This window comes from Leptonotus elevatus, chromosome 5 (genome assembly GCF_054856555.1).
Source record: "Leptonotus elevatus isolate MCC_2025b chromosome 5, RoL_Lele_1.0, whole genome shotgun sequence".
NCBI lineage: Eukaryota > Metazoa > Chordata > Actinopteri > Syngnathiformes > Syngnathidae > Leptonotus > Leptonotus elevatus.
Genome location: NC_141243.1, coordinates 4,911,469 through 4,925,329, shown reverse-complemented (window position 1 = coordinate 4,925,329; position 13,861 = coordinate 4,911,469). Strand labels below are relative to the sequence as shown.

General features: G+C 42.0%; 2 protein-coding genes across 16 annotated transcripts in view; both read right to left on the bottom strand.

The window, feature by feature from the left end:
• LOC147173436 (potassium channel subfamily T member 1-like) overlaps positions 1–1,971 on the bottom strand; it is a 65,084-nt gene extending 63,113 nt beyond the window's left edge. For all 14 annotated transcript variants that reach the window (XM_086077026.1, XM_086077035.1, XM_086077038.1 and 11 more), the window contains exon 1: positions 1,816–1,971. In XM_086077026.1, coding sequence (XP_085933152.1) covers positions 1,816–1,882 — 67 coding nt within the window. In that variant the 5' untranslated portion in view covers positions 1,883–1,971. The remainder of the gene's footprint in view (positions 1–1,815) is intronic.
• A 736-nt stretch (positions 1,972–2,707) lies between these two features.
• LOC147173434 (uncharacterized) overlaps positions 2,708–13,861 on the bottom strand; it is a 38,265-nt gene continuing 27,111 nt past the window's right edge. Inside the window, exons 1-8 of one of the 2 annotated variants that reach the window (XM_086077046.1) lie at positions 12,543–12,646; positions 11,845–11,981; positions 10,380–10,563; positions 8,498–8,641; positions 8,149–8,282; positions 6,040–6,251; positions 5,832–5,938; positions 2,708–3,763 (exon numbers count right to left, since the gene is read on the bottom strand). In XM_086077046.1, coding sequence (XP_085933172.1) covers positions 3,706–3,763; positions 5,832–5,938; positions 6,040–6,251; positions 8,149–8,282; positions 8,498–8,641; positions 10,380–10,563; positions 11,845–11,981; positions 12,543–12,565 — 999 coding nt within the window. In that variant the 5' untranslated portion in view covers positions 12,566–12,646 and the 3' untranslated portion in view covers positions 2,708–3,705. Of the gene's footprint in view, positions 3,764–5,831; positions 5,939–6,039; positions 6,252–8,148; positions 8,283–8,497; positions 8,642–10,379; positions 10,564–11,844; positions 11,982–12,542; positions 12,647–13,861 lie in introns of those variants that run through there. The other variant, XM_086077047.1, reaches the window with a different exon arrangement.

Genomic DNA, 13,861 nt, shown 5'->3' with positions numbered 1-13,861 from the left:
CGACAGTACGGAAGCGTGGAACTGCCAATGTTCACTAAACATTTATGACTGGTGAGTATGTTTGAACGCATATGCGAGAACTTGACTTGACTACGTTTGAACTTATTTGAATGCGTTCAAACATTCTCGCAAATACGTTCAAACGTACTTGTAGGCTAAATGCTACAAACATAGCATATTTTCTCATAATACCACACGGTGTTAAAAAAAAACCTAACCTAAAGCATGCACTGCAGACATAATAAATCAGAAAAGTTACTTAATTTTCTAAAATGTTGGTATGTGTGCCAAATGCTAAAAAAAAAAAAAAAAGCTGATTCCTCTCTCGTAAGTAAGTAGTACCCCGTGGCATTATGGAAAAATATGCTATGTTTGTAGCATTTAGCTTACAAGTAGCAACATTCGAACTTCGAACATACTGCCGAGTATGTTTGAACATATTTGCGAGTACGTTCGAACGTACTCGTTAGTCAAAGATGTTTACTCCACATTGGTAATTCCACGGTTCTGTACTACAGCAAGGTACATATTTTACAAAACAAGTCATGTGATCATGGACATGTTGCCGTCCACCCTGTCATTATGGGATACATGCCTCTTTAAGAAGACCACTGTTGTTGATGATCACAACTCAAATTTTGTCTTTTTTCAGTGAAAGCTTGAACAGTGCATAGTGCAGAATTGACATTTTGTAATTGTCATCATATGATGCGTGTAGCTAGATGTTGCCAAGCTTACCACTATGTCATTTGTTAAACAGTACAGTCAACTCTCAACTCAACTCAACTTTATTTATAAAGCACTTTAAAACAAGCACCGCTGTATACAAAGTGCTGTACATGGTTGCTGTACATGCTTGCTAACTGAATCGTGTTGCTAAGTGAAGAACCACCATGTGCTCATTAAATGTAGTTATTCATTTAGCCTAGAGCAATTGAGAACATGCTAACATGAGCTAAAATGTCCACCCTGTCATCAAGCTTACATATGTTGCCGTTTGCATGCAAAATTCAATCTCTGAAGATATTTTTTGTCACTACTGCTATAAAAATCTATTTGGGAAATGATGGCCATACTTCATATTGTCAAAAGGTTGTTTTTTTTGTTGAGCAAAGACATTCACGCGTCTCCTCTCGAGATAGCAATGGAAAATCCCTACAATTTATGTGCAGAGACAGACGGATAAGAATGGATAGTAGATCATCTGACGAGACGCTTGTTGGATGGTGGCCAGTGTAATTTCTATATGTAAATATCTTGTGCATGATGCAGCTATTTGCTTATTACAAAATTAAACTTAGTTTCAGCCTGATCTTTGACTCCTTGCACAACCTTATGAAAACAAAATAACTGGGATTACTACATCACAATTATGGGGAAACTTCCTCAATAGCACAAGTATAGCTCACCGTTATCCTATTTCTCTTTCCACCATAAAGAAATAGCAGTGAAAAAAAATTGCCATTGCAAACATGCACATTGTGTGAGTGGTTAGCTCTTCTGCCTGTCTCTGAGTTTTGAAGGTTCGGATTCGAATCTTGCCTTTCCTATGTGGAGTTTGCATGTCTCTCTCTACTTAACATCAACAAAACATTATTGCTAGGCAGACTAAATTGTCTACAGGTGTGAAGATGAATTATTTATCAGTATGTGCCCTGCAATCGACCTGCCTCTTACCCCGAGTCGTGGCATGATAAGAATGATTCAGTTACCCATGAATCTAAAGAGGATGGATGGGTGAACATGCACACACTCCATCTAAAGAACTTCTTAAGACATAATACCCAGAGAGTAAATTCCCCATTTACTACATACCTGGAGCGGCTCTGTCCTCTATCATCTGTCTCACAACGGACCCCCTCAAGTTGAAGAAAACATTCATTCTGCACGCGCCGATGGGGAGCGGGGGCTTGATGGCCGTCGTCTCCAGGAAGCTGTTTGCGGCTCGGTTGCGCGTATTCCTTGTGCTCAGCCAGCCTCACCGCGTTTCAGCCCATTATCCTCGAGGGGAAAGAGCGCTCGGAGCGTCATCGTTTTTAAAGCCCACACAGCCACTTATGGTGTGCCGTGATGCCGGCGCATCCCTCTCACTCTCGCCTCACTCTTGAGCTTGATTTCCTCCAGATTTGCCCGAAACTTGATCTGTGCGAGCTTTGGGTTTATGTTTGCACAAGGAACACTGTGAACAGTGTAGTAATAAGCAAAAGAAGCACAGATGATTGTCAGGAACGCTGTATTATATACAGTACTATACAATAATTCACTTTTATTGCACTGTATTATCTCGTACAGCTTCTCAAAACCGCATCTCACTATCCAAAAACCTTTGTTTAGTTGTTTTTTGTCCCCCCCCCCCCCTCATAGGAAATAATGAGAATAGGAATGCAACACCATACACGTTCAAAAACAGATTAACCACTATATAAATAATGCATTCAAACCTCTTTCATCTCTCACTCACATTTACGCATAAACTGTCACTCATCTAAATTTAATGATGATTCGAGACTTAATGAAAGTCAGTCCTCGAATAGTATCACATGAGATCGATTTTTTAATTTTTTTTTATTGGAGACATGCACACCGCTAGTAAGCATATAGAAGTGCTTTAAGCTTTAAAGCATTAACTCGTGAGTTAAAGCTTTAAAGTAGAGATAGAGCGATATGTTTTTTTCAGGACCGATCCCGATTATTAGTGGTCATTATTAGTGGATGCCGATAACCGATATTTGGAGCCGATACTCATTTGCACTAAAAGGGAACATTATTGGCATGAAAATTTGAAAAAATACAAATTCCACCTTTTATTTTTTTGGGTCATTTTAAAGCACATGTTTATTGAATGACTTTTAGGGTTCGTAAAATATTGGAGTTTACAAAAAAAGTCTTAGTCAATAGACATCTTTGTCTATCTAACGAAAAGTTCCAGGGTCTCCCAGAGGCAGTAGCATGTTTTCAAAAGTTAAATACAAACTTAAACAATTGTTTTCTACAGTAAATAAAGTATTCCAAAAGTATTACATTTTTACTTATCTTAGTTTTAATTTCAAACAAAAACAGAAGACACAGAGATTTCTCCAGGGTCAGCAGCATCTCTGAAAATTGGATTAGTTATCAAGTTTAGTTTTTTTAGTTTATTATCGGCCATATGATAATTCAAAATAGCCAATGCCGATATTCGTCAAAATGCTGAAAATCGGCCCGGCCGATAATCGGTCTATCCCTAGTTTCAAGCTTTAACTTTGACAGCACTACTTCGTTGTAAACTTCACTCTGAGTCTGAACTCTGCTTACATTATTAACTTGGTGAAACAGCATCGAAATACCTGATAGGTTCCACTGTACTTTACATAATCCACACAGCACTTTTTGTCATCTCCTCTCATTGTGTATGCACGCATAGACCACCTCTAAAAGATCACTTTTTCTATGGAAGCAGAGGACACAAAAATAGCAGTGATGTAACCTTTTAGCCCATAATGCACTTCAATTCAATTCAATTCGTGGAGTTGTTTTGTACCAGTGGTTTTACTAATGCAACTCATTATTGTGCGAACTCTTCAATTATTCAGTCATTATGCTGCCAGGGCTCGAAGTTGATCACAGCACGTCGTGGAGCGTGGCACAGGCATTAGCCATTAGCCTATCTGTTCTCGTATCAGTTCTGTCCCGCTCATGTAATAACGCTTGGTTGTTGGTTCTCTGTCAATAAAGCACGGCCACTCTGCCTCCTGGATGCTTGCTCTTCATGCTTCCAAAGTGTCTAAAAACAGACAAGAGAAGGGAAACGCTCAGACAGCGAGGCACTCGGATGCTGCCTCAAGGCTTATATAGGAGCCTCGCATGAATCACAAAGTTACTCTGTCTCGACGCGAGTCTTGCTTTGTCCGGTTTTTATTTAAATGTCATTGAAAGTAGCGCTGGAGTTAGCCGTATCACAGTGGGCGCATTTGAGAAACTCATCGGTGACCTTTGTCAACATTTGACATGCACTTCTAACCATTTCTACCTGTCATGACTCACCAGCTCATCTATGATGTCCTTGCATATCTGCCCCCCCCCCCCCCCCCCCCCGGTTACAGTAACGTAATTCTGCACCCGCCCCCCCCCACCACCATCTCTTCTCCAGAAGATGACCTCAAAATTCCCTACATGCCAACACCAATGACTAACACTATTACACACTAAAAAAACATTTTACATAGTATTTTATTTATTTATTGTTAAAATTTTGTGGCACGTTGCTGCCCCCCAGTAATGCCGCCCTTTGTCTGGCCGCACGTAATGAATGCACTGCCTGTCACAAAGGCCAATTTAATGTGTTTAACAGCCTCTGTATGTCTGCACTTGCAGCAAAACTAACAATATGAATAAAAATTGCAAAATTTTACGTAGAAAATAAATCTACAACCAAAATATACAAATATTTATAAATCCAAATAAATCTACCAGTATATATATATATTTAATATCTTCTACAGGTGCAAAAATATTCCGTTCCGTTCCGTTCCGTTCCGTCTTCAATTCCGCTTATCCGGGGTCGGGTCGCGGGGGCAGCAGCTTTAGCAGGGAAGCCCAGACTTCCCTCTCCCTAGCCACTTCAGCCAGCTCCTCCGATGGGATCCCAAGGTGTTCCCAGGCCAGCCGTGAGACGTAGTCTCTCCAGCGTGTCCTGGGTCGTCCCCGGGGCCTCCTGCCGGTAGGACATGCCCGGAACACCTCCCCAGGGAGGCGTCCAGGAGGCATCCGAACCAGATGCCCCAGCCACCTCAACTGGTTCCTCTCAACGTGGAGGAGTAGCGGCTCGACGCTGAGTCCCTCCCGAATGACCGAGCTTCTCACCCTATCTCTAAGGGAGAGCCCGGCTACCCTGCGGAGGAAACTCATTTCTGCCGCTTGTATCCGGGATCTCGTTCTTTCGGTCACGACCCACAGCTCGTGACCGTAGGTGAGGACAGGAACGTAGATCGACCGGTAAATCGAGAGCTTTGCCTTTCGGCTCAGCTCCTTCTTCACCACAACGGACCGATACAGCGTCCGCATCACTGCAGACGCTGCACCGATCCGTCTGTCGATCTCCCGCTCTAACCTACCCTCACTCGTGAACAAGACCCCAAGATACTTGAACTCCTCCACTTGGGGCAGGACCTCATCCCCGACCCGCAGAGAGCACTCCACCCTTTTCCGACTGAGGACCATGGTCTCGGATTTGGAGGTGCTGATCCTCATCCCAACCGCTTCACACTCGGCTGGAGATCACGGCTTGAAGAAGCCAGCAGCACCACATCATCTGCAAAAAGCAGAGATGCAATGTTGAGGCCACCAAACCGGACCCCCTCGACACTCCGGCTGCGCCTAGAAATTCTGTCCATAAAAATTACGAACAGAATCGGTGACAAAGGGCAACCTTGGCGGAGTCCGACCCTCACAGGAAACGAATTAGACTTACTGCCATTCCACTTAGTGCAAAAATATTCCCGTTCCTTTAATCATTAAATCACAACATAAAATGTTGTTTCAGCCGCAAGCTTTTGGTTCTTTTTCATTAGGGACGATTTTATAACCCTTTTTTGTTTATTCGTGTGAGAGAATCCATGCTCGCTTCCATTATTAATGGTCCTTTTTGTAATACTCCCCTCCCCCCCAGAGAGTATAAAGCAATGAAAAACCCATTAAACAAATGAAGCAAAGCGTCTGATCAACACTATTTAGGGCACACTGAATGGAATGAGTGTGCAGTATTGCTAATTATAAGACGCAATTGACTACAAGCTCTGAAATTAAAACTGGGGGGGGGGGGGGGAGGGGTGCTGCACAGATTCTCCTCTTACCTCCATGTGTTGCTTTCACTATTGTAAACTTCTATTGTTTTCAAATCGGAGACTCCATCAGTGCCCCCCGCGGCCAGCAAATCACCGTTGAACACCACAAGAGACACCTGAAACAGAAATATTTCATCTTTCATTCACAATGTCACCTTCCTGTGAAGGAAAATGTTACTGTTAACATTTCAGAGGGCCGACCTCGACTCCCACTCACGTTGTCTCTCTTGCTTCTCATGCGTTTAACAGGAGTCCACCTCGTGATTTCCGGGTCGAGGCGCTCCACTGAGCACAGACTCAAGCCGAGGTCATCTCTTCCCCCGGCCACGAAGATGTGTCCCAGGTACACGGCGCAGCCCGCGTTCTCTCTGGGGGTCGACATGTGGGCACATATCGACCAGGTGCCAGCTTCCGGGTTGTATTTTTCCACTGTGGAACATTTACAGTAAGAAGAAGGCTTCATTTACTGACATATATTGTAGTTACCGTGCATTAAGTGTCCCCGTATGCCCAATGATATCCCTCTATCTTTAAAATGAGCCCAGATTATTGTCCATTCATCCATCCATCCATTTTCTGTACCGCTTGTCCTCACAAGGGTCGCGGGGGTTGCTGGAGCCTATCCCAGCTGGCTTCGGGCAGTAGGCGGGGTACACCCTGAACTGGTTGCCAGCCAATCGCAGGGCACACAGAGACGAACAACCATGCTCACAATCACACCTATGGACAATTTGGAGTGTCCAATTCACCTGCCATGCATGTTTTTGGAATGTGGGAGGAAACCGGAGTACCCGGAGAAAACCCACGCAAGCACGGGGAGAACATGCAAACTCCACCCAGGAAGGCCGAAGCCCGGACTTGATCTCACAACCTTTGCACTGGGAGGCGGACGTGCTAACCAGTCAGCCACCGTGCCGCCCCAGATTATTGTATTGGAGTTGAATGTAACAACGAAAAATGCAGCTCTTGAACTTGACCAAAAAAGGTTGTGGGAATTTCACGAGCATGCACTTCTCACATGGATGGAAATAGTCAAAATGGGTGGCAGCGTGACATCACTGTTGTTTATCTTTGGGAAGGGCAGCCTGATTTCGTGTGTGAGTGTGTGGTCATGTCCACTCCACGGTCAAAGTAAGCAAAGTACTAAATTACACTATGTAAGTCAGAATTCATGTTTTGGGGTTTTGTTGTTGATCTGACAAAGTATGTAACAAGGAAACATGAAGGGGGAAAAAACCCTTAGGACATCTTTAGCATGTTCCACAACTTGAGTTAGTGGTTGTTTTTGGCCCCAAAAAATGTTTTTACTACAGTATTCTCTATAGCGTTTGTCCTCATTCGAGTCGCGGGTGTGCTGGAGCCTATCCCCGCTGATTTAGGGTGAGAAGCCAGGTCCCCCCCTGATTGGTCGCCAGCCAATTACAGCACGCATAGACAAACAACCATTCACACTGGCCCAGTTTAGAGTCTTCAATTAACACAGCATGCGTGTTTTTCATACGAAAGGAAGCAGTAGTACCCACGGAAACATGTTAGGAACATTGAGAACATTCAAACCCAGGACCCCTCAACTGTGAAGCAAATGTGCCACTCACTAAAAACTGTGATGTTAAACATAAAATGTTCAGAGAGAATTGTCCAACCTTCAGGAGCATTCGACTTTGCTAGAGGAACAAAGTACAACTAGGGTGTTTTTGTTGTATTTATTTATGTATTTATTTATTGCTGCAGGCTCTCTCTCTAATGCTGTACCATTTACTTTTAAGACACTAATAAATAGATACTGACAACAAATGTGCATTGGGTAATTGAGAAAAGCCAAGAATAAGCCAAGTCCGGGAAAAACACTTTTAATGTTTGACATCATGGTCAAATTTATACTCTAAATAAATGTTCTTGCTTGTTCGCAATTTGCTCTTTACAGGCAATTAAATCATCCCAATAATTGTAAGCTTAATGTTTGATGACAGGATTTACTACTAAGGTTGGGAGTCTGCACCCTAAAAACAGTTGGGTCAAAAATAACCCAAATTGGGTCAAAAAGGGACCAACTCTTTGGGTTATTCCATTAAGCTAGAAAGTTGGGTCAAATGAATAACCCACAAAATAGCCAAAACAATTGGTTGCTTTGTGGGTTATTAATTTAATTTTACCCAACATTTTGGGTTAAATAATTCAAAAAGTCGGGTCGGTTAATTTTTCAACCAATTCAATTGGGTTATTATTAAAAAATATATATATTTTAATTGAATAATTTTGTTCATTTAATTTGTTTAATAACTCAAAAATTATTTTTAGAGTGTGTGTAACAAATGTTGAATCATACCTGAATTGAGAGCCAGGACTCCATCATTGCCTCCAATCACATACAAGTGATCACCCAGCACGGCAGCCACAGCTCTGGTGCGTCTCGTCAGCATGGGCGTCTGCTTGCTCCATGCGTTCAACTTTGGATCGTACCTGCAGCAACAAACAACGAAAAACAACACCTATATAACACCTACTTTGTTAGTCATCAGAATATGTGCTTTTTCCCCCCCTGTTATATAAGATGCTTTTGAGCAACGTCAGAACAACAAGTGCACCCACAAAGCATACAAGACAATGTTTCAGTATCATCCACCACAGTCTTTATTAATGTATTGTACTTCAGTCCAGAAATTATGCCGCAGTACCTCTCCACGGTATTTATGGCTGCAATACCATCGTGTCCTCCAATAGCGTACAAGTATCCGTCCATAGTCACCACGCACACTCCACTGCGGGGGCTGCTCAAGGGTGCTACATCCGCACTCCAGCTGTCTGTGTCTGGGTCGTACCTGGCAGGGTGGTGGGGGGGTCAGAATGTCAGCGTGTTCGTATAGAGGCAAAACAAGCAGCTTGGTTAAAATGTATGTAGTATGAGCAGTATTCATGATTTTACATCTGATCTGACTTCATTGATTTAAATATGTAATGATGTTTGGGTTTTTTTTTTATCTCATAATTGTGCAGACACTTGTTGCTAGGCAGAAATCTTGGCGCAGAATCAATCGTGTCCAATGAAAGATTGTCTGATGCTAGTCACGCTTCACTGGCTGTTTGAATGGCAAACAAGGGGATGATGGTGCTCAGCACTATATGGAATACAAAACATTGTGTCATATACATTCACTTTGCAATTGAATGATCTAAATATATAATCATAATCTTAGGGGGATGTGTTATTGGAGTAAAATGATACATTCATTTCGGAATGGTGTAAAATTGAAAGTTGCCAAAGATAAGATTAAATAAAGTCAGTCCTTCTCAAATAGGGTGGGGGGGAGCGGGACCCCAGGGGATCATGTTTTTTTCTTCTTCTTTTTTTTTTGTCATAATAAACTAAAGTGTAATTGCACTTCCACTACAGTAGGTGGCATTGGTGCTCATATTGCTTGGGAGTGTGCAAGGACTATTAGTTACTCCGCAGAGGTTCTTCTTACTGGGGGAGCCTAACAAAAATAATTGAGAAGCACTGACCTAAGCACAGTATATAAGTGTTTGCACTCTGATACACAACACTAAACATATGTGTTCTCGAATGTTACAAGGAAATATCTGCTCGACCATTAAGCAGCCGACTGGCATTTGTACGTAGCTATATACAAGTATCAGCTTGGCATGCTTGGCTCACTTACCACTAGAAATAGTACCTTGTGAGCGATTTTGCCAATGAATATTCTCAATACCAGTTGCTGAGCCAAGTAAGAGGAAAGAGGACATTTTGTGTAGCTCCCATCATATATGGGATCCAACAAAATGCATCATTTACTATCACCTTTGAGACTGAATGGCAAGTCATCTGCTTTTCGCCCCACGGTTAGCTGGCATAGGCGCCGGAAAGTCTTGCCCACTCGAGCATCTTCCTCATTACACTTCTATTAAATTGCCGTTTGGCTGAAAGGAACACATGCAAGCCTTTAAAAATCCCACAGCACTCGAAGGGAAAGCCTACACTCAGGTAACTGTGACGATGGCAGGCTAGAGTGGATGTTTCCCAACTCTGGCTCGTCATTAAGGCTCATTTTGTCAAGAAGTGCCTCTCTGTGGGGAACTGTAGAGTAGCCAACTGCTTCAAGCTCTCTGATAGTGTGAGAGACGAGCATATAGTGTACGTGTGTGTGTGTCCTTGTGAAAATGTCCCAAATGACTCATGTTGTCTGCAAGGCCACAAATAAATTGTGCCTTAATGCTGACCTCTGCTGTTCAGCAACACATATCTGGAATGGAGGGACATTTACAGTTATGAGCAAAGGCACAGCCATGTTGGTTGTGTCCGAAGCGGTTTAGCCACTGATTGATTCATCAGAAAAGATGATGGTAACCAGAGTGGGGTACTTGAAAAAAACATACAGGTAGATAGATGCCATATACTGCATTCTATTGTACAAAATGTGAATGTCTTTTGCTAAATCTGCCTTTGTTTAAATCAAAATAGAGATAAAGACAGGAGTCAATTATATGCCAAAAAATGTTTTCATCACAATGTGAGTTCTTCCCTAGTCATCCATATCTCCCACCACAAAAGCAGCTCACCTCTCCACATTACCGTAACATCGGATGCTGTCTGCGCCACCCACTGTGTACATCTTGTCATCCAGGTTGCCCACGGCCACGTCGCCCCGCTGCTTGACCATGCGAGCTGCTGTCTTCCACTCATTGTACTCAGGACAGAACTGCTCCACCAGACACGAGGGGTCGTCCTTGGTCCATCCGCCCACTGTGAAAACAAAATAGCAAATGTTCCATTACATTTGTCATTAAAGCTATGCCGTCCTAGCCTGACCTGGCAAATTAATATTTCATATTGCAAAACAAGCTTGTGTGAATGAGCAGCAGAATGTTTTGTAAATTAATCTCCAAAGTCAAACAACGCACTAAGTGACCTTAGTTGACTTCTGAATAGAAAATGATGTAAAGTGAATTAATCACAGACTCAAACTCTTGCCGTTGTATAATCCTGCAGGCAATGTTGTCACAGAGGTACTAGTATCAATAGAAGTCAACCAATGTAAGATAAAATTAAAATAAAGCAAAAGTGCTCAACTGTGGACAAATGATTACCAGGGCTTGAGGAGGCGAGAGATGGAGTACAACCTGGACAAGTTGCCAGCCAATTACAGGGCACATATAGAGAAAAAACACACACAATTTAAATGAATCTAACCTGCATGTTTCTGGAATGACGAGGACATTGGACTACCAACCGCGGCCTCTTGTGGCCGTTTAATGATGAGGAATATAGAAATCAGTATAACAAAAACGTGCCATTAATTTCATGCAATTTTAAGGAAAAATGTGATAGTGGGATATTTGTCTTTCGTATCTGTCCGTTTTTTGGGGGGCAATTTTATGTATCCGGTCTGGGAAAAAGTGGTATTGAACATCTCTAGAAAGTAACAAATGATACGCAGATTGGGTTGCTATATATAGTATGTTTTCACTTTTATACTCATCCTCTGGGCATTCACCCACATATTAAAGTAAGGTTTATTTTGTCAATGAGCTAATTTAGCACTTTTTTTGTCAGTAGTTGTGTGTGGTTTTGAAAGCTAGCTTGTTTTTGGTAACAAGTAGCTTGTTAAACAAGCTAGCTAGCTTTTACTGGGGTTGAATCAGTACTTTTACTACTTTTACCAAAGTGCTTCTACTGAAGTAGAGAGACCTTAAAACCACTTTTGAACCCATGGTGACAAAGCGGAAAGCATTATTATAATGAATGCTAACAGCAGGGTGAGCACGATAAAAACATCCGTGTTCCCTGGAACAAACTATCACTTTGATTTTATTAAGTTCTTTGAGGGAGTAGTCTGACAGACTGTGTCACCAGGGCGCCTCGTCAGGATGAAGCAAAATGTCTCCCTCGATGGAGACGAAACCAGATGGCACCGTCATGTCGACATTAACACCTGCTGAACTTTCTCGCATACGTCTGCGGCTGCTCACTCTGGATATAATCGTATCCTACTTAAGCCGCCCAACTACCCGAGCAGACACTGACCCATAAACATCACGTCACTGACGACATCTTTGGGGGGAAGTTTGCTTTGCGTCGACATCCGGCGGTTGGCGGCGCTGCCGCCGCCTTTACCGTCCGTGATTACCATGTGCTGATGCTGTGACTCCTCAATGGATTCCCTGCAAAGTGAAAATTATGATTAAAAATGACTAAGATTGGACATAAAGTGGCTGGAAGTTGAAACAACAAATCTGAGGAACAATTTGTGATATAACTATTGCATTGAATCTCATTCAAATTATGTACATGTACTTAATGTTGTGCCAGTACAAGTATTGCATGACCTGGCTTGATTATCTAATTGTTAAAAGAAGCTCAAAATGGTTATTCTAGAAGATTAAAAATCAAATTACTTTTTTGTGGTAAGCAAGTAACTATTTTTTGCCAACCATTTAACTCAACGGGTTGTCGCAGCCCAGTGAAAAACAATAACATTGTTTTTATATTTCTATTTGTTGGGGGGGGGGGGGGGGTTAAACATTAGGCGCTTTTTTTTTCTCTTTAAAAAAAATAAATATTTTTTTTTTAAAAAGCACACGCTTCTATTGGGCAGCAACAGCAAAAGAGCTGCCTGTATAAATGCAAATACTCCAAAGTAAGAACTATTTAGTTATATATTTTTTTCTTTTATTGACATGACAACAGCCAATCACAAACATGTACAAAGTAGAGCCCCTTACCCTTGTTCATTGTACACTCCCATGTTTTATCTTCTTAATATGTTGCTCAGCGTTTCTTTTTGCACCAGGGCCGTCTGTAGTCTGTCTTAAAACAAACAGCTCCCACGGTTTTGTACTCTGAGCAACCTCGGTGGCTTCAAGGAGAAATATCACCCTCCCTTAGAAACACTGCCCCCCCCCCCCCCCCCCTTAACGATTCATTCGCCGTCACTGCAGCTTGAAACCCAAGACATTTTATTTGTCAACTGTCACACGCTGTCGGAATTCTTGACATGCTCTCACATTTACATAAGACTGCATCAGTTGTTACGGTACTTTGGCACTCAGATGAGTTTAGACCCGGCGTGGGGCACATGCCCTTCCAAGGTCTTGGTTTATGTAGGCTATACAAAGTTCATACGAAGGAGTATTAGGGCCACAGTCACCAAACTGAATAGAAAACAAATCTACAAATCATAGAATCACAATAGGTGGATTTATTTGAGAAAACTTTTTACAATGATGGCATAACTTTTTAGTCGATAATGGAATGCATAGCACTAGTAAAAACGACCATGCAATCATCTTGTGTCTTATTTAATGTCGTAAAACAGTGGTGTCCAATTCTCGGTCCTCGAGGACCGGAGTCCTGCAGGTTTTAGGTGTTTCCCTGCACCAACGCACCTGTTCCAATGAAAAGGATCATTATCAGGCTTATGCGGGGCTTGCTCATGAGCTTCAGGTGTGTTGTCGTAAAAGAAACATTTTCATATATTGTACTTGGAAAACTGCACTTATTGCAAATTTGACAAGTACCTCTAAACTTGTTTAGAATATTGTTTCAAATGACATGTATAATTCTTACTAAGAGAAACAAAAAAGCAGAAAAATCCCTTATGTTCCTTACTTCCTACCACTCATGTAGCAACAAATACAACAGAAACTAAATAAAACCTGATCATCAAATACCAGCCAAATATGAGGCAGTTTTGCAATCATCTTTGTACACCGTTTATAACATCTTCTCAATTTATTCTCCTCACTTACAGGTTCCACTGCATTAAAAAAAGAAAAAAATATATATATATATATTTTTTAAGGAATTGAAAATTCCCCCAAAACGTTTTTGTAAACGTTTCAGTTCAGGTCAGCGGCAGTCAATCATTTTTCTGCCAAAGCCTACTCTCTAGAAACATTATTTATTATTTCCGAGACATCAACCTCAAACCAAGCCCTTCACATCCAGCCGCATCGAGGCAACCAATCTGCGCAGCAACACCTCGCAGGGCTAGGTGCAAGAACGACGACAACACATGGCATGTTTAACGCCTGCCTGTCAG